The 24,052-nt window shown below is 36.8% G+C and overlaps 1 protein-coding gene across 2 annotated transcripts in view; it reads right to left on the reverse strand.

The window, feature by feature from the left end:
* LOC137094084 (protein unc-80 homolog) overlaps positions 1 to 24,052 on the reverse strand; it is a 75,052-nt gene that overhangs the window by 39,135 nt on the left and 11,865 nt on the right. For both annotated transcript variants that reach the window (XM_067459353.1, XM_067459352.1), the window contains exons 9-20: positions 20,873 to 21,007; positions 20,208 to 20,424; positions 19,930 to 20,061; positions 16,522 to 16,790; positions 14,817 to 15,134; positions 14,608 to 14,739; positions 14,200 to 14,347; positions 6,596 to 6,646; positions 5,998 to 6,146; positions 2,576 to 2,739; positions 2,283 to 2,491; positions 1,090 to 1,196 (exon numbers count right to left, since the gene is read on the reverse strand). In XM_067459353.1, the coding sequence (XP_067315454.1) occupies positions 1,090 to 1,196; positions 2,283 to 2,491; positions 2,576 to 2,739; positions 5,998 to 6,146; positions 6,596 to 6,646; positions 14,200 to 14,347; positions 14,608 to 14,739; positions 14,817 to 15,134; positions 16,522 to 16,790; positions 19,930 to 20,061; positions 20,208 to 20,424; positions 20,873 to 21,007 (2,031 nt within the window). The remainder of the gene's footprint in view (positions 1 to 1,089; positions 1,197 to 2,282; positions 2,492 to 2,575; positions 2,740 to 5,997; positions 6,147 to 6,595; positions 6,647 to 14,199; positions 14,348 to 14,607; positions 14,740 to 14,816; positions 15,135 to 16,521; positions 16,791 to 19,929; positions 20,062 to 20,207; positions 20,425 to 20,872; positions 21,008 to 24,052) is intronic.

A 24,052-nucleotide genomic window follows, 5' to 3' on the forward strand; every position in this document is an offset into this window, starting at 1 on the left:
GTTTCACCAACCCTTCGGCATCTCCTCATCCTCCTCGCCTTCTCTCTTGAGGACACGCCTTCCGGGAGGGGGCGTTATATCACACTGCATGGGCTCTGTTTGTGTTTTGTACCATTCCTGCCTTAGTTGTCATAGTTATTCATTTGATTTATTTTCAGGTGTGTGTCTTGTTGTCTCCATTACTTAAGTTCAGTTCTGTTTGAGTTTCTTTTTCAGGTCTCCTCCTCAGTGTGTACACGGTGTTGGATTGCTATTGGAATTTGCCTTGTGGATTATTAAAACTTGTGCTTTTGATACATTATCTTCTTTGTCGTGCTTTTGTCTCTCACCACACAACCCGTGACTATTATAGTTTTTGTGAATGTTTTGAATTATATTTTCTGTTTTCATTTGAATTTTTTGTTAAAGTTTTACATAAAAAAAATTACATTTCAGTTTGTCATTTTATTACTTCAAATTAAACTAAAAAAAATAGAAATGTAATTACTAGCAAAAACAAAATTTTCTTTTATAATTTATTTGATTTCAGTTCATTTTTATTTTATCTAGAAATTAAAATAGTTTTAGTCAACGATAACAACCCTGTGTCAAGGTGATACAATTGCACTCATTTCATAATGAAAAAAAACAAACTTATATTGCTGAAAAGAGTATTTATAGCATATTTATAGAATATTCATCCCAAAGCTGTTCTGTCGGGAAGAGGAATATCTGAATGTAATGATTTGGAGGGGTGTCCCAATAGTTTTGGCAATATAAAGTATAAACTAACAATACATAACATTTTTTTAAATATACTTTTTTCCTTCAAAATATATTATTTGAAATACTGAATATTTTTGAAATCTCATTTAATTATAATGATTAAGTAAAGAGCAATGAAAGAGTATGCTCACATGCACTCAATGTGTAAGGAAAGTATTTTATTACTTTTTATTACTTTTTTATTTGATGGAAACACCACTAGACATTTTAGAAACATTAAACGTAATCTCTTCATGGATGCATTTCTAAGAACTTTGCAAAGTACTGTGGACACTATAAACAAACTATCTTAACCTCACTACACTGTAAATTTAAAGTCCTCACCTTGGAGCTCTGTCTGATAAAGGACAGTCTGTCCACTGAGCTGATGTCCAGCAGATCCTCAACTCCATCAGCCAGCCCAGATAGAGAGGAGCGTTTCAGCCAGTTACCTGACCACAGGTTCAATAGTTACATGGAAAAAAAAGGGTAATTTAGCACTCTGGTAACTCTGAGACCTAGTCATGTTAGAACTCTGGTACCCTTTAAATGGAAGTGCAAACAAGCAAAAAGGAATGTAAGAGGGAAGATTTCATGCTGGTTCTCCAGCTCATACAGTTAATACACAAAAATAGACAAACAACTCATAAACTCTCACAGCAAGTAAAAAAAAAAGGTTAAAAAAAAAGAATGCATTTTTTTTTCAAACGAAAGCTGACACCGTATGATGAGGCTGCATAACTAAAACACAACACACATACGTAAAATGGAGAGAGTGAGTGGATGACGAACTTTCCTATGGCATGCTGGTGAAGAAAAGGAAAGAACAGAGATATGAATGACTTTTCATAAAAATCAGATCCCTAACTCTTTTTAAAAATCTAATTTTAACTTCAAATACTCTCATATTTTGTTATTTATTATATTTTTGTTTGACAAACTTCACTATGTATGGCACACACATACACGCATTAAAGAGAAGCCTAAATATTAATTTGAAGATGAATGAAACAGCATGAGGCTTGGAACAACAAGGTGATTAGTAAATGACGACAGAATTAAAACATTTGAACTATTCCTTTGTGAATCATCTGTGTATGGAAATTACAATTTTAGTTTACAGATAGAAAATTACTATCAATGAGAGTATTCACACATTCATGCATATTTGGTAAAAGATCTTTTTCTTTGAAAAAAATTATGTTTTGGACTAAATGGTCTGAGTAGATTGAAAGATTGACACATACACATTTATATACATGCACACACAGATTTGGGGAGCTACTTTATATTGGGATATTATGAAACCTGAATCCTGTTCATACAGTAATTCTGCAATAAAAGAAATTCTGAAAAACGTTATATCAGTGATGAACAGCAGTATAAGAAAAGTAAGAATTGGTAGGGCTGATTCTGATCCTCTGATCATACAGATCACACTGTTGTTCATCATAGTTATCTGCTTTGTATAGAACCACAAAGAAAATGAGTCAAATCTGGTTATGTTTGTTAAGAACTTCTCTCTCACAAAAACATACCTATGGGCAGTTTGAGCTTCTTGCGCAGTGAGATCCGACGGGAACGTGATCGTGAACGCCGGTCTGTGGTAGTACCAGAGTGGGCAGTGGTGCACTCAGAAGTATCCTGCTCTGATTGGCTGCTTGTATCACTGGCGGCACTCTGAGACTTGAACATCTTCCTCCAAAAGTCTTTCCTTCCTAAAAGAGCTCCTGGAATCTGCTCCTCACTGATACACAGATACAGATGCACTCAATCCAGGCATATATTTAATTTAAGCATTACAAAATGTGTGTAATATTTGTGTGTATACTTTTTTGCTGCAGATGGCTTGGTTTCCTCCTTTTCGTCTGTTTTTTTAGTGGTATTAAGTTTCTCTGCACTGTCCAGGAGGGCACTGAGAGCCACACGTCGGAAGACATTTCCATGAGACTCCTTTATAAATTGAACCAGCTGGCGTATGTCACAATACAGACCCTGATTGGAATGTGTTTAGATGTGAAGAGAGACAGTCATAGTGTGAAAGTGTGAAAAGAGAGATGGAAAATAAAAATAAAGATTTAAATATTCACTCTTCTTTGAACAATAGTTTTTTTTTTTTTTTACCTGAGAGCTGCTACACAGCTATTGATCAGCTATTAATTTTACATACTCAGATACATACATAGAAGCAATTAAAATATAACTAGTTTTATACCATGTCCTAACCAGATACAAGATACTAAACCAGATACTAAAAACAATTGACGAATGTGAAAACGGGAAAACGAATCAAAACAAATCTTTCTCAGTTCCACCTCAGACAGAGTTAAAGGGTTGGTTCAACTAAAAATGAAAATTATTTAATAAATTACTCAACCTCATGTCGTTGGACACCCGTAAGAATTTCGTTCATCTTTAGAACACAAATGAAGATATTTTTGTTGAAAGCTGATGGCTTTCAGGCTTCAGAAAGGCCTCCATTGGCACTCCAAGACCCATAAAGGAACTAAAGATGTCGTTACAAAGTCCATCTCACTACAGTGGCTGTACAATAATGTTACAATGTGACGAAAATAGTTATTGTTGCACAAAAATCAAAATAACGACTTTATCCACCAAGTTATTTACATGAAATCGACGCATGCGCGAGAATATGACGCAGCTCCGCCGTTCAATACATGACCCGGAAGAGGAGGAGCGCCGCTATCGCGTGAGTTCACGTCCGAGACCTACACAGAAGACAATAACTTGGCGGATAAAGTCATTATTTTTATTTTTTTGCGCGCAAAAGAGATTCTCGCCGCTTCGTAAAATTATTGTAGAGTCACTGTAGTGAGATGGACTTTGTTACGACATCTTTAGTGCCTTTATGGGTCTTGTGAGTGGGAATGTACTGAATGCCAATGGAGGCCTTTCTGAAGCCTTACTCAGCCATCAGCTTTCAACAAAAATATCTTAATTTGTGTTCTAAAGATAATCGAAGGTCTTACGGGTGTCCAACGACATGAGGGTGAGGCATCAATGATCATAATTTGACATCCGACACTGCCCACACTGTTGAGAATGGCGTTTGGATGAATATGTGCTGCGCACTTTTATCTTAATAACAAAATAAACCCAACAAAATTGAGAAAACAGCAAGCATTTTAACAAAGCCTAAGAAAAGCATCTGATCATAGCAACATGGTTATGTTTGCACAAGCTCTGCAATTCGGCACGCTAGTAAAGTCACATCATGTTTATTTATATAGCACTTTATACAATAGATTGCTATAAAGGTGAACTATGTAGTATTTTTGCAGTAAAATATCCAAAAACCACTAGGCCAGTGTTATATATTTTGTTCAGTTGAGTACCTACAATATCCCAGATGTTTCCAACTATTTGTAAATTGTGAGAAAATTGCCATTTTAACTAAGGACAGGGACGTTGCAGCATTGCATTTGAGGGAGTCGCCTGTCAATTACGTCATATCTGCGTTACCCTCGGTTTCGGCTTTTATTTGGCAGGAGTTAAATCAAGCATCTTTACCGTATTAAAGGTGCACTATGCAGCTTTTGTCCACTGGAGGGCGCCTATGCAAAACAAATGCGTAGTTTGATGACGCAAAGTGTGAGCGCAGCATCTTGGGAGATGTGGTCTTCTCATCACAGCCGGTGAAAAATAGGACTCGGGCAGAAATCACGTTCATGCATGCGGTTATTAACGTTACTGTAGTCTAAAGCAGAGCAGGACCGAGTGTTATGGACCTGAGCAAAGCTGCTGGAGCGATTGTTAAACAAATACCCGCCTTGCGAATACCGGGACTTTTATTATGACGGGACGGGACACAGTCGCCGGGCGCCTGCACAGATCCGCTCTTCCGGTTATGATTTTGAGGTAATGGAGATCTGTTTTCATATTAGATACATTTAAGTGTGTTTAAAACGATGTTATGACGTTACTCCGTGCGTTCAGTTGTTCACACTGCTACGAATAAAGCGCTCCTGCCAAATAAAAGCCGAAACCGAGGGTAACGCAGATATGACGCAATTGACAGGCGACTCTCTCAAATGCAATGCTGAAACATCCCTGTCCTTAGTTAAAATAGCAATTTTAGCAAATCACAATTTACAAATAGTTGGAAACATCTGGGATATTGTAGGTACTCAACTGAACAAAATATATAACACTGGCCTAGTGGTTTTTGGATATTTTACTGCAAAAATACTACATAGTTCACCTTTAAAGGATTAGTTCACCCAAAAAATGAAATTTCTGTCATTAATTACTCACCCTCATGTTGTTCCAAACCTGTAAGACCTCCATTCATCTTCGGGACACAAATTAAGATATTTTTGATGAAATCTTCAAGCTCTCTGACCTCTCCAGCAATTTAATTACTCTTTCAATGCCCAAAAAGGTTGTTAAAATAATCCATGTGACTCCAGTCGTTCAACCTTAGTTTTATGAAGCGACGAGAATACTTTTTGTGCGTGAAAACAAACAAAAAGAATGACTTTATTCAACAATTTTCATTTCAATTTCATCAATTGTCAGTCTCCTTTGCAGTTTACGTTGTAAATAGTACAGCGCTTTTGAGTTCTACAGCAGCCAATGCTGTTCACGTGAGTATCACGCCGCATTAGTCATGATGACGTGGGAGTTTTTACAGCGTAAATGCAGCGTAGGAGACTAAAAAAGGTTAGACTGAAATTGTTGAATAAAGTCATTATTTTTATTTGTTTTTGCGCACAAAAAGTATTCTTGTCGCACATTGACTATTATAACAATACATTCTGGGCCTTGAAAGTGTTAATTAAATTGCTGTCTATGGAGGGGTCAGAGAGCTCTCAGACTTCATCAAAAATATCTTCATTTGTGTCCGAAGATGAACGAAGGTCTTACAGATTTGGAACAACATGAGGGAAATTTTGATTAATTAATGACAGAATTTTCATTTTTGGGTGAACTATCCCTTTAAACATGAAAAAAAGTGTCAGCGTGTCATTTCATCAGAAGTACAACTTAATTTTCTACTTTGAAGCAGCTCTCCAGTGTGTTTTTATCCACAGATGTCTGACCTCGACGGACTGAACAGAAGAAATGAAGTGGAAAAGATTTCCACGTGAAAGAAGGCAAAGCCTCCGTGCACACCTAACTATTAGGTAATCGCCACGGACCAATGGTAGTAAAGGTAAACTTTTCAACTCAAACCCCCAAAACCTGTGTCACTACATATAAACTCAAGCCAAAAAATGTTAGTACTCTCACCAGGTTTTCAGAACTGTGAAGCTCATGTGTAGTGGAGGCACATCTTGTGATGAGAGACTTGAACATGCAGCCCACCACTACAGTCTCCATACTCTGGGCCAGAGACTTATCTCCTCCAGTGGTGAAGTTGTTCCCGAAGCCAGCCTTGTCTGCAAAGACAAACAAGTCATCTTAGATGAGAAGCTGTGACCTGAATGCCATGTCTGGGCAAAATCACTGAAGCTCAGCCATAGGTGCCAAACAATAAGGGAAGCAGGAAGCACTGATGTTAACAAGATGAAAAAGGGGAAATCAATAGCACATATGATAAGAAAACCTAAAAAGTGATTGCGGGTTTTGAAGGTTTGCATACATGCAAGTGACTGTGGCCTGAGATATAGTGATAGACCTAACAATCAGGTCATGCTCTGATTTCACAGCAATGTGGAGTTTTGTTTAGCTGGATCTATAAAGCCGGTTTTATTGGTTGTTTATTTGGTAAGGCCTATGCACTGTTTAGCTTTACTACAGGCGAGAACATCACCCTGGACACTGTGAGGGGTGCAGGAATGGGTGTAATGCCTAGTTTTGGCAGTAAATTTAGATATTGTGTATCTACCGATGTTTCTTTTATTCGCCCTCCTGGACCTCTCACCTGCACTGCCGTATTCTGCAAGAGAAAAGATGGTGGGCAACATTGGTGTCAGGCCAGCACAGACATGTACTCGTAAGTCAGGAAACACCAACTCGCTCCAAAACACACCCACACACAGACGCACACACCCACAGATGCAAAAAAGACTCCCCCCCCCAAAAAAAACAAACAAACAAAAACATAGGGATATAATTTTCATAACATTCACTCATGTTCACTAACTTGCCAGAAATCAATCGAAATTTAGCTTATCTTGCTGTTTTGATACCATGAAATTGAAAATACAAACAATAGGAATTGGCACTGTCAATATGATGTTTGGCAAGTCTGCTGAAAGGATGAGTGATGAGGGTTTGGGGTACAAACAGTGAAGTTTGACTGACAGAGAGATAGAGACAGAGACAGAGAGAGAGAGAGAGAGAGAGAGAGAGAGAGAGAGAGAGAGAGAGAGAGAGAGAGAGAGAGAGAGAGAGAGAGAGAGAGAGAGAGAGAGAGAGAGAGAAAGAGAGAGAGAGAGAGAGAGAGAGAGAGAGAGAAAGAGAGAGAGAGAAAGAGAGAGAGAGAAAGAGAGAGAGAGAAAGAGAGAAAGAGAGAAAGAAAGAAAGAAAGAAAGAAAGAAAGAAAGAAAGAAAGAAAGAAAGAAAGAAAGAAAGAAAGAAACATATTGCTGGCAAACATGAAGGCAGAAGACAGAAGAGGCCAAGGAGCGAGAAACGAATGACATTAAAAAATGTAGAGACAATCTGTATTTCCAGATAATTTTATAATTGAATACTTAGCATATGGCCTTTTTAATGGAACATAAGACTTGTGAGATATATATATGGTATATTTTTATTGAGATAGAACTGTAATGTTTGGCACGTCCATTCCAAAACCATTTTCATGATTATCATTTCGATAACACTATTTTTCAGTGTCCATGTACATATAGTACATAGTTACTATACTAATAACTCTAAATTATGCATAATTACATACAGGGAGTGCAGAATTATTAGGCAAATTAGTATTTTGACCACATCATCCTCGATATGCATGTTGTCTTACTCCAAGCTGTATAGGCTGGAAAGCCTACTACCAATTAAGCATATTAGGTGATGTGCATCTCTGTAATGAGAAGGGGTGTGGTCTAATGATATCAACACCCTATATCAGGTGTGCATAATTATTAGGCAAATTCCTTTCCTTTGGCAAAATGGGTCAAAAGAAGGACTTGACAAGCTCAGAAAAGTCAAAAATAGTGAGATATATTGCAGAGGGATGCAGCAGTCTTAAAATAGCCAAGCTTCTGAAGCGTGATCATCGAACAATCAAGCGTTTCATTCAAAATAGTCAACAGGGTCGCAAGAAGCGTGTGGAAAAACCAAGGCGCAAAATAACTGCCCGTGAACTGAGAAAAGTCAAGCGTGCAGCTGCCAAGATGCCACTTGCCACCAGTTTGGCCATATTTCAGAGCTGCAACATCACTGGAGTGCCCAAAAGCACAAGGTGTGCAATACTCAGAGACATGGCCAAGGTAAGAAAGGCAGAAAGTCGACCACCACTGAACAAGACACACAAGCTGAAACGTCAAGACTGGGCCAAGAAATATCTCAAGACTGATTTTTCTAAGGTTTTATGGACTGATGAAATGAGAGTGAGTCTTGATGGGCCAGATGGATGGGCCCGTTGGCTGGATTGGTAAAGGGCAGAGAGCTCCAGTCCGACTCAGACGCCAGCAAGGTCGAGGTGGAGTACTGGTTTGGTCTGGTATCATCAAAGATGAGCTTGTGGGGCCTTTTCGGGTTGAGGATGGAGTCAAGCTCAACTCCCAGTCCTACTGCCAGTTTCTGGAAGACACCTTCTTCAAGCAGTGGTACAGGAAGAAGTCTGCATCCTTCAAGAAAAACATGATTTTCATGCAGGACAATGCTCCATCACACGCGTCCAAGTACTCCACAGCGTGGCTGGCAAGAAAGGGTATAAAAGAAGAAAATCTAATGATATGGCCTCCTTGTTCACCTGATCTGAACCCCATTGAGAACCTGTGGTCCATCATCAAATGTGCGATTTACAAGGAGGGAAAACAGTACACCTGTCTGAACAGTGTCTGGGAGGCTGTGGTTGCTGCTGCACGCAATGTTGATGGTGAACAGATCAAAACACTGACAGAATCCATGGATGGCAGGCTTTTGAGTGTCCTTGCAAAGAAAGGTGGCTATATTGGTCACTGATTTGTTTTTGTTTGGTTTTTGAATGTCAGAAATGTATATTTGTGAATGTTGAGATGTTATATTGGTTTCACTGGTAAAAATAAATAATTGAAATGGGTATAAATTTGTTTTTTGTTAAGTTGCCTAATAATTATGCACAGTAATAGTCACCTGCACACACAGATATCCCCCTAAAATAGCTAAAACTAAAAACTAAAAACTAAAACTTCCAAAAATATTCAGCTTTGATATTAATGAGTTTTTTGTGTTCATTGAGAACATGGTTGTTGTTCAATAATAAAATTAATCCTCAAAAATACAACTTGCCTAATAATTCTGCACTCCCTGTATAACTAAACCTTAACCGAACTCTAACCCTATACTAAGCACGTAGTTAATTATAAAATAACTTAAAAGAAAGTGTAACCAAATTTTCTATGTTGGATAGAACTTCTACACTATTTAGATTTGGTCTAATCTCTATATAAAGTACTGAAAAGAAAGGGATGAAAAAGCCCTGATATATAGCCTACTAAATTGCTATATTAGGTGCTATGATCTTTTCTGATTGGTCATGGCTGTGTTATTACAGATAATTACTGTTATGTATCATGGGAAATGTGGTATGACAGAAATATTCAGATGTTCTGATGAATGGCAATGTGTTTATGGAAAAGCTACTCACTTTATTCATTTCTATAAGAAATGAGACTTGATTGCATAAGGTACAGTCAGCTGACCATTTTTGCAATATCAACCCAGACAGAGGATCGAATACCACCTGTTTAAACCTGAAGGGATTGGTTTTGTTATAATGACCAGCTATCTGCACGGTGCATTAATCTGCCTATTTATCCATGAATAAATATATGGGTATAAAACATTGATTTGATTATAGTATCTTACTAAAATATTAGATTAAAGCGTTTGTAATCCTCCTGAGACCCAGCCATAGACTTTTGTTTCTCGTAGAGGATATTTCATTATAGCAAATTTCTCTGAGATCATACATGTCTGTTTTAAGTCCAGATGAGTACTGTTAAAAACACATTCAGTGCTTTTTAGAGATACCAAATGTTTGGAGGTTTTACCATGACAACTCCCTCTCCCTGGTCTTGGTCTGAATGACAAAATGTAGCACACTTATATAAATATGAAAATATTTTGTAATTATTATTTAAATCTGACTTATTGAAAATGTCTCTGTCATAAATAAACCGGAAAATATTATGGGGCTTCAAGTCAGAATATGTCTTTCTGTTACGGAACATTTAAAAAACAAAAACAAAAAAAAGTTTTCCCTCTATACATGACTTTCACTCTTAAAACTGGACATAGCATAAAATATGAATGAATATATATATATATATATATATATATATATATATATATATATATATATATATATATATATATATATATATATATATATATATATATTTTTTTTTTTTTTTTTATGTCATCACGTTTTTGTAATAAAATTAAAATTGCACGCACGCACACACGCACACACGCACACACACGTGATGGCATAAAATAATAAAAATCTGGGTCTCAGGAAGTTATACAGAAAACAGCTCCATGTTGCCAATAAAACAAGTTTAGCAACAAAATAAATGCTACTACAATATTATAATATTAATTTACATATTAATATTATTAATCTTAAATCTAATTTACTCTTTAGGGACTAGTTAATTAATATAATTAGCTACAATGTTACATGTCTTCATCTATTTTAATTTCTCTCTCATCCAGCCCTTTACGCCTCTTACCAGTTTATTGTTCTTCCAAGCAATGGTTTAATTTTCTTGCCTCTAGTCATCTATCAAAGGTTTTACCCTCACCCTATATATTAAAATTAATATTCAAGTCTTCTAGTTGCAAGATGACACCAATGAGCAATTCTAAGCTCTGTTGGTATGAAAACAGACGCTAAAGTTATACAAGAGATGAAAAAGCACCGGTATCTTGCCATGGACAACAGTCAAATAAAGTTATACAGTTTAGCAGTTATTATACAAAAATATTTCACAGCTCAGTGACCAATTAGAATCAAGTATTTCAGAGAGCCATTAATATACTGTATTGCCAACAGTTTTGGGATGCCTGCCTTTACATGCACATGAACTTTAATGAGATCCCAATTCTTAATCCAAAGGATTTAATATTGAGTTGCTGTCCCACCCTTTACAACTATAACTGTCACGGTTCATGTCTGTAGCCGGTCTGATTGCTTGTTAGCGCTACCTAGCAACCTCTGTGCTGACGAGTCAATCAAAGCAGCTGCACTGGCTGTTCATTAACGCTCTGCTATATCTGCCTCGGGTTTTGCTGTGTTTGTTCATATAGCTGTGTTTTCTCACGTCCTCTTGTTGTTGTTCTCCCATATTTTTCTAGTCTTTGGAAGCGGCCATCCCCAAACTGTTTCCACAAAGTTGGGAGCATGAAATTGTCCAAAATGTCTTGGTAAGCGGAAGCATTAAGAGTTAATTTCACTGGAACTAAGGGGCTAACCTAGCCTAGAAATCTAGACGCACCCTAGCGGCAGCAAATTTAATTTGCCCGCAAGTGTGTTCTAGCAACTCTCCCTTCCTATCTGAGCTGTATTCCTCAGAATCTGGACGGCCCAATCACATCGTGTATAGAGTCGGCGGGCGGGGCCATAATGACGACGGCCGAGTTGCGTTTGCGTGCTTCTAGTAACACAGAAACTGGCGAATGGCGGCGGTCTTTCGAATCAGCTCTGCCCGCGATGTGTTCGGAGTTTAGCCGACCAGATACAGCGAATGTTTAATCAGTCAGCGAGCTCCTCTTCACCGTTGTTGCTCCGGTTGGTGTAGCGCTATCCTATCGCGTGCAGAGGGAGTTTGAAAGACAACCGTTTATCCCGCCCCTCGGATTGAGCCCTGTCTATGGTGAGTTTCCAGACCAAACATCTTGATGTGGGTCTGGCTTGTCAGGCTAGGGCTAACCCAAACCCCTGAAAAACAACCCCACACCATAATTACCCCTCCACCAAACTTTATTTTTGGCACAATGCAGTCAGGCAAGAACCATTCTCCTGGCAACCGCCAAACCCAGACTTAACCCATCAGGTTGCCAGAGGACAGAGGACAGTAGCTATTGACTCTGCAAAAAATTAGCGACTTCTGCGCACTGTGCGCCTCAGCGTGGGCTGACCACTTAGTGGCTAAGTTGCTGTTGTTCCCAATTGCTTTCACTTATTTGTTATAATACCACTAACAGTTGACCGTGGAATATTTAGTAGTGAGGAAATTTCACAAATGGACTTATTGCACAGGTTGCGATTCGTGAAATTTCCTCACCGCTCTTGAATTCACTGAGCTCCTCTCAGCGACCCATTCTTTCACAAATGTTTGTAGAAGCAGTCTGCAAGCCCAGGTGCTTGATTTTATACACATGTGGTCATGGAAATGATTGGGAAACCTGAATTCAATGATTTGGAGGGGTGTCCCAATACTTTTGGCAATATAGTGTATGCAATGAATGATTTTTACGAGATTCCAAAACCTACACTAAAAATGTATTTGTAATACACTAACAGTCAAAAGTTGTTTTAAATGTTTTTATTTGTTGTGTGTGCCTTTAAAAAAAACATCTCTTTTGCTCACCAATTCTGCATTTGTTTCTTTAGCAACACAGTAAAGACAGTAATATTGTGATATATTATTAACATTTTAAAAAGCTGTTTTCTATTTTAATATATTTTTTAAACATTTATTTCTGTCATGCAACGCTGAATTTTCAGCAGCCATTACTTTCAGCAGACTTCCAATATGCTGATTAATTATTAATAATGGTTCTTATTGATTAGGAATTATATACTTGCTCATACAAACACTTTGGATAATACATCAAGTTTTGACAAGTATTTTGATCAGTGTAAAGGAAGCAAAAATGTGCTATTTCATTAATTTATGACCTGTTGCAATCCATTAACTCTCCCTCTACAAAATGAATTAAAGAAGAATGAGAGAAAGAGCTAGGAGTGGAAATTCCTGAAGAAACATGGCAGAATAGTTTAAAGGATATTAATGAACACTATCAATTATAGACACTGGCTCGTTCACTTTTAATGTTACTCACAGACTACACTATTCTAAAAATAAGCTGCAATACATTTTTCAGAGTATCTCACCTCTCTGTGATAAATGCAACTAAGTTGATGCTAATTTGTCACATAGTTTTATTTTCTCCCCCAAGGTACATTATTAGTACCTTATTAGTATAAAAAGACTTATAGTTATTAGAGTATGACCCTGCACTCATCATTCTGGGACTTTCTGATCTTCACTATCTAGGGCGCAACATACATTTCTTGCGTACAGTTTAATTACTGCTGTTCTAGAAGAAAAAAGCAGGCTCCTAAGGTCAAGTTATTGTCAGGGTTATGCTTAATTGTTTTGGTTTAGTCTTCATAGTCTCTATTAGACTGAGCTCTATTTGCTAGTTTGTTCCCTTAGTCACATATTACGTATTTCGGTTTATTTAAGCCCTTGTTTTCCCCTTATGGTTGCAATCTAGCAGTGTATAGAATAGTACAAGGGGGTCCAACCCTGGTCCTGGAGGGCTACCACCCTGCAGATTTTAGCTCCAACCTAAATCAAACACACCTGAACAAGCTAACATGGTGTTCAGGGCTGATTGATAATTACAGATAGGTGTGTTGAAGTAGGGTTGGAACTGAAATCTGCAGGACGGTAGCCCTCCAGGAGCAGGGCTGGACACCCCTGCAATAGTATATAGTAATAGAAAGCTCAATGAACAGCATTTGTATGAAAAAGTAACATTACACATGTCTTTACTGTCACTCTTTATTGTTACCTATATAAAAAAATATATATTTCAACATTTTTCCAAAGCACCAAGTCAGTATATTAGAAGGATTTCTTAAGGATCACGTGACATTGAAGACAGGAGTGTCCTCACAGGAATAAAACACATTTAAATGTTTTTTTATTTTTTTACTAATTGTAATCATATTTCAAAGTATTACAGCTTTTAACAAAAAAGAGCTTTGGTGAGCATCAGATACTTTTTTTTAAGAACATCAACACATTGTAATTATTCCAAACGTTTGATGGGTAGTGTGCTCTTTTATATTTCAATGTAAAATTAAGAATTTTAGTGCATTTATAGTTTTAAATAAAAAGTTCAATACACTGTTTAATAATCAAATTGCAAATAATCAAGTTTATCTATTTTTTAGGAAAAAACAAATACATCTCTGTGCCTGATGTATGAAAATGGGGCCCATGCTGTATATCTGGAGAATTCAGAAAAGGGATAAAACATAAGCCTGGGCATGTTAAAGATGTGCACGTAACACGTGCAGCTCTGCCCTCTTACTGTCAGTGATTGGCTCCATGCAGAAGCCAAGTAGGGCGTGCAGGAAATCCACAATGTTGTTGAGCGAATCCTTGTTAACATATTCTTTCATAGTCTGCCGGAACTGCACTTTATCCAGCTTGTACAGAGTAGTCAAACAGTTCTGAGCCTAAAAAAATAGGATAGAGCATCTAGTCATTCACCGGTGTTGTAGATAGAGCTACAGTTATTTAATCATGTCTGCTATGAACTAATGTAATATATTAAATACTAAATATATTATGAAACCTATATCATCTGACCATATGACTTAGTTGGACAGAAAATCAACATATTGCTGTGTGATAGAGGTCAATGCTTAAACATCTTGAAAAAATAATGGTTAATCTGCACTGTAAAATGATATTTTAATTGTACAGATATATTGACCTGCATTCGAAGGCGGTCTCCAGAGAGCCCGCGATGGCCTTCACCACAGCCGTACGCGCAGCCGAGCGATTTTACGATCTTAATAAGCATGGTGAGAGCCAACCTGTGAGTGCTGAGTGAAGCGTCTTCATCCTGTTGATGATTTAAGAAATCTTGCAAGTGACAATCACTCTTAAATATTCCCTTACACCAAGCTTTAACTGGCTTACCTTGTTGTCCTTGTTGTTCTTTATATCATCTCTGCTTCCTCCACGACTCTCTCCACCCCCTCCTCCTCCATCACCTCCACCACCTCCATTAGGTGCTGATCCCGTGCCTCCAGCCGCTTCCCCCTGAGCTCCACCCACACTCTGACTGGCTCCCTCCTTCGGACACTCCGCCTCTTTGTCCTCAGGTTTGGAGGCTTTCTTATTCATGCTGGGAACCACGCCCAGCTGCAGAAGGCAGTCGATGATGTTGAGCGCCACGTCGCAAATCCGAGAGCTGATGTCATGGGTGAGTACGGAATACAGGGCCCGTAGAACAGCCTTTAAAAAAAACCCACAGTGGTAAACAAGAAAGGGAACATTACTAATATTATAAACCATATGGACAGAGATTTTCAACTAAATATAAAATAATAGTTTTTCCTCAGAAGTTAAGTGCCAATCATAATCAGTGATGCCAGTAACTAAGTAATGAGCTACTCTAATCTGACTACTTTTTTCCAGTAACGATTAATCTAATGCGTTACTATTTCCAAAACAGTAATCAGATTAAAGTAACTAATCCAAGTCACTGTGAGTTCCTATTTTAGTAATTTTCCTTAGTAAAAAATAAAATATCTATATTTTTGGTTTCTTCTTGCATCTCAGGGAGAGTATTTTTTCAGGATTTTTTTTTTTTTTAATTCAACTTACATTGTTGATGTTACTGTCAAAAATGCACTTCCAATAAAGTGAGTGTTGGCAAAAACCGTTGTCATTATGTTGAGGCGACAGGGGTGTTTTTGGCAACTGCTGAATGCAACTAATAAAGTAACTTTTAAAATCAAGTAATCTGTAAAGTAACTAAGTTACTTTTTAAAGGAGTAATCAGTAATCAGATTACTTTTTCAAAGTAACACTGATCATGATTGAAATTAGATATATTGTGAAATATTGTTACAATTTTATTTAATGGTTATTTATTTATAATTAAATAACCATTTCATATTTTAATATATTTTGAAATGCATTTTATACCCATGATGGCAAATCTAAATTTTCAGCTAATACGCCAGTCTTCAGTGTCACATAGTCCTTCAGAATGATTTCTTATATGCTAATTTGGAGCTCAAGAAACATATTATGATTATGATTATTATTATTATTATTATCAGTGTTGAAAACAGTTATGCTGTTTAATTTGTTTGTTTTGTTGTAAAAACACCTTTAAAGATTTAGATGAGGTAAGTAAGATTCTAAAAGAAAAAAATAATAATGAATACTTGTAAAGTTGGATTAAATTGATCAAATGTGACAGGAAATATATATGATAATATTACAATTTTTTTTTCCTATTTATTAAACAATTCTGAAAAAAATATATGATAATAATATGAACCATTAATAATTGAGCAACAAATCAGCATATTAGAATGATTTCTGAAAGATCGTGTGACACTGAAGACTGAGGTGACAGATGATGAAAATGAATTACATTTTAAAATACTGAAAACAGTTATTTTAAATTGTAATAAAATTTCACGATATTACCATTTACTGTTTTTTTCTGTATGTTCAGTCAAATAAACATAGCCTTGGTGAGCATAAGATACTTTTAGAACATTACAAAACCTCAATTATTCCAAACATTTCACCAGTAGTGTATATGCAAATCTGTCACTCTATGACACTAAACCCATGCACATCTGCTCAAGGCTCCACCCCTTACCACAAGGTCCAGCATGCCATTCTTCAGAATAAAGTTGTTAGTGCCCTCAATAGTGTCTCGGTCCTCCAGGGATGTGTAGTTGATGCAGGAGTCTGTCAGACTTCGGGGAAGGTTGGAGCAGGCCAACGGCTCACATGGCATCTCAGGAATGGGAATGGGGTTACACAGTTTCTTTATGTGCTCTGTGAAGAAATCTGTGTAGCCCACATTAAAGGAAGCCACAGTTGTGTTAAACGTAGCCATCGTGATGGTGGAGATCTGGGAACGAACTAAAAGAAAAAAAGAAGACTATCAGTCTGCATTACTGATAAAAGAGGCAATTTTGTTCCATTGACTTCTATTTTTGCTAATGCAAATGCAACAGAAAAATAAAGTTTTGCATCTCGCTGCATTTCAAGTTTGGTGAACTCTGACCTGTGAATTCATATCATGTGAAGACGTGAGACCAATAGAAAAATGATATGTCACAATGTGACCTCTTAGCTTAAAGGTACACTATGCAACTTTTGCGTCCACTGGAGGGCGCCTATTCTAAACGGCTCGCCAGTACCGGGACTTTTATTATGACGGGACAGGACACAGTCGCCGGGCGCCCGCACTTCTGCTTTTTCCGATCAGGTAAAAACAGCTATTTTTATCATATCAGATACATTTAAGGGGCCAAGGGCTTCGGCCATCCGTCCACTCTCTTCCCTGAACTGAAATGAAGTAGTGGGCTGTACTTTCCTCACGATTGACATCAGGTTCAAGTACGCCAGGTTGGCTGGTGGTTATGTTGCCCGCATACCGCCTCCCATGGCCGAGACTGGTATTACGATACCTGACAGGCCGGGGCTAGTAATGCTACTGCTAATTAAGATTGATATCTCTGCAGCACTATAACTTGACATTTTTTTAATGACATCATCACCCTTATTTCTTCTCATTCTTTTGATGCGTGTAGATCATTTTTGGGATATTTTTACCTCAATTTTTACACATGGCACCTTTAATTAAAAGAACACAAAGTTTAAAGCTGCAGGATTGTGGACTGTTTGTATTTGTCTTTATTTTATGTATTTGTTTCTTGAATGTATGTCATGATCAAGTTTCATTTGATTCAGGAGGATGAAAATGTTGGTTAAAATTTTACAGTGCATGCACTTACCTAAGATATTACTGGTTATTAAGGTCACTACATGGATAAAGTTAGGCTAAAGGGTAGGTTCAGGGTTAGCACCCAGTTATTACCCAGTTGTAATAACTATAATAAGTACATAGTATAGTATGTAAATGGAGAACAAGACTGTAAAATAAAGTGCTACCCACATTTATTGATTATACAAACTCTTAAAACTTGATGATCCCTTTTCTTCATTATAAAGACAGCTATATATTTTAAGACTCATTAATACCATTAGGGTAATAGTACGTGTGATAATTGCCCTTTATGTTGGCATTATTTAAAAGCCAAAAATAAGGGTGTGCGATACACCGGTAGACATGATTAACCGGTAGAAATGTGTCCACTGTTAGAGATTTTGGACTATCATCTCAATCACGGTTACACTCACCTTGCTGTGCTGCGCAATCACGAAAGCTTATCGTTTGTATTCGCTTTTAAGCACTGTGATATACTCATTATATACTCATTTCAGTATATGTGCGTGCTGTCTGGGAGGCACGACATGAAGCCGCCGCTCATGAAACGCATGAGAACTGAAATTAGTGCTTTTTGCCACCTAAGAGGGCTTGAATGGTTAAATACATATACCTATATGTGTCAAAGTGACCATGCATTTGCAAGTAAACAGAGTCACTTATGTCCTTAGTGAACGTTAACAGGTGACAATGAACTGAGAAATCGAGAAAAAACAAGTCACGGGTATACAGCAACAGCAACAAAACTGCTCTTTACTTTTAATAAGAATAATGATGGGTTAGAATAAATGTATATTTACACAGTGAAGACTATGCATGTTTTTATACGTTTGATTACTTTATACATTTTATGTAGTATTTCTAGCACTGGAAGTTTTTCAGTCTGTTTCATTTATGTCTTTGTTTTCTTTGCTATTTCTTTATTGCTGTTTATTTGTCTTCAGTAAGTTTGAGAGGTTGTTTTAGGTTATATTAGTTAACGATATTGAAAATGGCAATAAGAATTATGAAATTTCAGTGGTATCAAATTTGATAATAATATTCGTTTTTTCAAGGGGTGATGAACTGAGAAATTTAATTTTCCTTGAGCTTTTGACATACAGTATACAGTATAATCAGACATACAGGTCATCATACAAGAATATCCTGTAAGTTTCAGAACTGAAAACTTCCTTGTTAATACAATAAAAGCTTTTATTGACACCAGGTTTGTCAAAGTTTTTTAGAAAACTTTTTTTCAAAGAGGGGATCTATGACACCAAAGGGAGGCAAGCACCACCTTTGCAGCAGAATATCAACGCCTACTTCATCACTGCCTGTTTAGGCCCGCCCACTGATTCAAACATAATATAGGCCTAGTGATAAACCAGATCGAGCTACCAAGCAATAAACATGCAGTTGACGATTACAAAATATTGAGCAATGCCTGGGCTCGACAGTAATGCGCCTTATCTGATATGTAATGATTCATGTACAGTCAGATGTTCTTCGTCTGTGTGTCAATAAATCAAACCAGTGACTAAATGTTAAATTGCGTTGTTTCTCTTAGGATGAAAATAATATGTTAGCATTTGTCTAAGCTCCACCCCCCACCTATCTATCAATCATAAAGTCAGTAGTGTTTCGGGATCTGGGCTGCCAGCTCTGCTTTTGTTACTAAAGCTGCAGCTACAAACGTTCATGCTGGATCCTGCAGCCTATCTGGCAACCTCGAGCCAGGGGGGAGGGGAGAGGAGATACATTGCTCTTTTCAGTAATTTGAAAGTGATTGCAGTACCAGTTTTGGCCACAATCTTACAACACTTTCTTTAACCATGAGGGCTGTAATAGTAAAAATGCGCTAAAATACTATATCAAGTGGAAAGACGTTAGCCAATCACAGCAGTGGGCATTTACACTGAAGTCTCACAGAGGACATGCTCCTTAAGGCTAAAATCAGGGTAGGAAAAATGCCTTTTACATCAAAATGTTCATAATTTATAAATAAAAAGCATTTTTACATTATAAGTGCATCCTAGGAAACATCATAAAATAATTAAACAACGCAGTTCAATACCCAGTTTTAATTTAAAATATTGATTTATTTATATGCCTTTTCACAAAAAAACAAAACTAACAACTTTTCTCTGAAATGTTCTATGGATCCCCTTGTGCCGCCTTGTATTAAAAAAAAAATTTGTTGTACTTCACGACCCTTATGAATTTTATAAAATATTAACTGTTCTGGGTTTAGAACTAATAATAGTGTAATAATGCTTCTTTACTTACCACCCTCTTTGATAGTATTGTCACTGTGACTGTTAGAGTGTTCAGGAAGGTTGTGGTGGGAGTGAAAATGTTTTGCTCCAAGACTGTCCACATCACCAGTAGTATCTGAGCTTCCACGACGTGTTAACTTCCCTGCAACAAAACAAAATACAGCCGGAATATGAAAATACAACGTTACTTTTAATTACAATGTAAAAGTTTTATGAATTTATCTTTTTAGACATGCTTTTTAATGAAAAAGAATTTGGGAAAAACGGATTTCTTATGGCCCTACATACCCATGATGGTGGAAGGCCAACCCCCGCGGTCCAGCGTGCGACGGTCATCTCCCAGTCCAGAGAAGCTTCCGAATGAGAAGGTGCTGCGTGTGGGTGAGACGTCCAGGTGATCCTCATGCATCAGGAATGGCACACCCATCCGCCTCTGCCGTTTTTTCCCAGTATGGTGGAATGGGATAGAGCCCTTTCTCTCCCGATCCTCTCTACGGTTCTTAAACTATAAATGCAGAGACAGGATAAAACCATCACGCATGTGGCTGTATCAAGGAAGCGCATGACGAAGGAGTAGCCAAAATGAAACAGTCTTTTAATAATCAAAGAACACAGGATAATTAACATAACCACTTAGCACAAACATTGACGACACGGCACAAAGAACAGAACAAAATGACGGCTCATATACACACACAGCTTGTTAATGTAACAAGAAACATCGCATAACTTAATCAGTGACCATGGAGACAAACCTGCACAGGAAACACAGGCAAAAGGGAACTGAACACAAACACAAAACAAAACGGACTGTACATGTTACATTAATAAGTGGCTAGAAATTTTTTTAGCTTTCAAGCAAAGGTATCCCTCCTGGAAAATTAGGATGTTATATTAACATTTAAAAATGGGTTTGCTATATAAACTACCCACAAATAAAATAATATGCAAACCTTTTTAAATATGTTCATCCCCATCTCAGCTGAAAGGTCAGGGACTGCTTGTCTCCTGAGGTTTGTAACAGACACCTTGGAGAAGGTCTCAGAGCTTAAAGACCTGCTCTCCTCATTACATTTCAGAGTCATATCCTTAGAAAAATAGGAAGGAAAAAAATCTGGGTAAATGGTTAAAATATTGAGTAACACTTTATTTTAATATTCCACTTTAGACATTCAACTAACGATAGGTAACTTTGCAGCTACGTGTCAACTACCAGTCATTAGAGTATTACTATACTGTCTGCTTGATGATTTATCTGTTCAGTTGTGGCCGACTTTCACTTTATGGGTCACCATTCTCCCGGCCTAAAGATTTTTGACCGCTTCTTTCAATGGACGTGTTCATGTCTGCCTTGAGTAGCTATGTCCATCCAGATTGTTCTTTGATGTCCTCTTCTTCTTACCAAACTGACTATCCCCAGCATGTGTTGTTTCCAAGGAATTAGCTTGCATGATATAACCAAAGTATGGAGAGCTGCTGCTTGGGGATTTTGCCCTCAGTGATATTTTTGTTTTGACTCGCTCTAGGATCGTCTTGTTTGTGACATTTGATGACCATGGTATTTGGAGATTCTTCTTTTGCCCACCTTCTTGAATGTGCAGCTTTCATATGCTTACATGGAGATTGTGTTGATTATTCAAATCTTTGTTGTGGTGCTCTTCCAAAATTTAACCACTCCATGCATTGCGTTGTGACCAAGTGCAATTTTTCTGTTTCAATTCACTGCTGTGGACAATTTTGGATCCAAGGCAGATAAAATCTTGTTCTGATTCTTTATTTTCGATTGTTATGTGAACTCTGTTGTTGCCTGCTTTTGCAAAGATTATTGATGTTCATCCCACTAATTTTCAGTGACAACCTCATGACTGTTTCAGTGTACAGATTGAAAAAGGGCTAGGTGATAGGAGACATCCTTGTCTGATACAATTTTTCGACTTTTAAACCTTTATTGCCAAATGCTGTCCTGACTGTAGCTCCCCGATTCTCGCACCGTGATCGTATCAATTCTTTCAGATGCTCTGGGAGGCTCACTTGCTTCAGGCAACAGCTTGTCATGATCAACACTGTTGAATACTTTACTGTAATTGGTGAAGCACATATACATGTCCTTTTGGTATTCGTGAGCCTTCTCCACGATCTACAGCAGGTACGCAATTTGATCTCACAATCTACTGGCTATAAGTACGTCAACTTATTCAACTAACTCTAACCTAAGTCTACTAACACTCTAAGAAGAGTTAACTGACATGTAATTGCAAAGTTACTAATAGTTGGAATGTCTAAAGTGGACTATTGAAATACAGTGCAAACGAAAAGCAATCAGAGTGCGGTAAATAGTTTTCCTTGCCATCGTTCTACAGATTGGCCAGTCTTACAAAGATATAAACTCTACGGTCAGTTTTAAGTGTGTAACCATTGTATACCCGACATGAAATATCAATTCAAAATCACACTGCATGAAAAGTGGGATTTTCGTCAGTAAGCGGCACTGTAGATTGTCGTGGAAGATCAGGTTTACGACTGTACACGGCAGTTTGCAGGCGACACCGAAAACTGCCGTGAATTGTCAGAAATTGACGTGGGCCTTGCTTGGCAGTTGTCCCCCCCAAGACCCCCCTTCCCTTAACTCCAGGGGAGGCTTTAACATGTAAATGAACATGCTGTGAGCTATACAAATGCAAATCAGGGTAGCAGGAGTTTTAACCCATGTGACATTTAAAAGGTATTAACTTCCTTCTAAGAAAATCTCTTAGATAGATCAGGCTCAGTATAGCCTAATTGTAAAATCTTAAACTTAAGCTTGAATTTATATATTTGATGAAAGTATTCTAGATTATTTATTGTGTGTCATTTGCAATCAGTCCCCGTGAATTCAGTGCGACTCGCAATTTTGACCAATCACCACAACTTTTACCAATCATTGCGGTCTCCTGCTAATAAGCGGCGTCATACATCAGCAAACTTTATATATCATATATCATTGCCTGTCAAAATTAACGTGTTAACGCAAATTAATTTTAAGGGCACTACATATATTATATATATATATATATATATATATATATATATATATATATATATATATATATATATATATATATATATATGTGTGTGTATATATGTATATATGTATATGTATATATGTGTATATATATATATATATATATATATATATATATATATATATATATATATATATATATATATATATATATATATATGTATATATGTGTGTATGTATATATGTGTGTATATATATATATATATATATATATATATATATATATATATATATATATATATATATATATATATATATATATATATATACATGTGTGTGTGTGTATATATATACATGTGTGTGTGTATATGTATATGTATATATATATATATATACATATATACACATATTATACATTGACATTAACTTTTTTGCTCACCGGCCACCGTGGCTAGTGGTTTTCCAAAGTTACTAGCCACTCAGCATTTTCACTGGCCACAATTTTGCTGTTTGGAAATTACATTGTATATGTTTAAAGTTGACTTTGGCATATATAAATTACTTGATTTTGAATCATTTTACTTTATTTAGAAGATTTAAAACCCTTTCAAACTTTCAAATGCAGAATGACCCCCCAAATCTTGTATATCAGCTGGGATGTCCAGGTGGGCAAGGGGTGGGCAATATAATAGATTATAATAGAATATAATAGGCTAATATGAGAAAGGTAATATGACAGGCTTTGAGTTATTTTAGTTAGGATATATATATATATATATATATATATATATATATATATATATATATATATATATATATATGTATGTATGTATATATCTTTAAAAAAATACCCTAAGCAAATTACAAAAACAATAGTTATTAAAAATAAAATAAAAATTCCGATACTAATACGACACAATGTAATTTATTGAATGTAATTGTCATTGGATACGACTTTCATCGAAAAGAATGTAACAAAATGTGGGCGTGGTCTGTGTTGTGAAATGAAACCACATTAAAAATTCCCTTAAACTGCGTTTGAAACATACAGCAAAGCAGCGACAAAGGAAAACACAGAGCCTGATATTATGCAAACATTTACCAATAATGTGGAAAGCGTTTTAAATCTGTT

The sequence above is a fragment of the Pseudorasbora parva genome, chromosome 12 (assembly GCF_024679245.1).
Source record: "Pseudorasbora parva isolate DD20220531a chromosome 12, ASM2467924v1, whole genome shotgun sequence".
Lineage (NCBI taxonomy): Eukaryota > Metazoa > Chordata > Actinopteri > Cypriniformes > Gobionidae > Pseudorasbora > Pseudorasbora parva.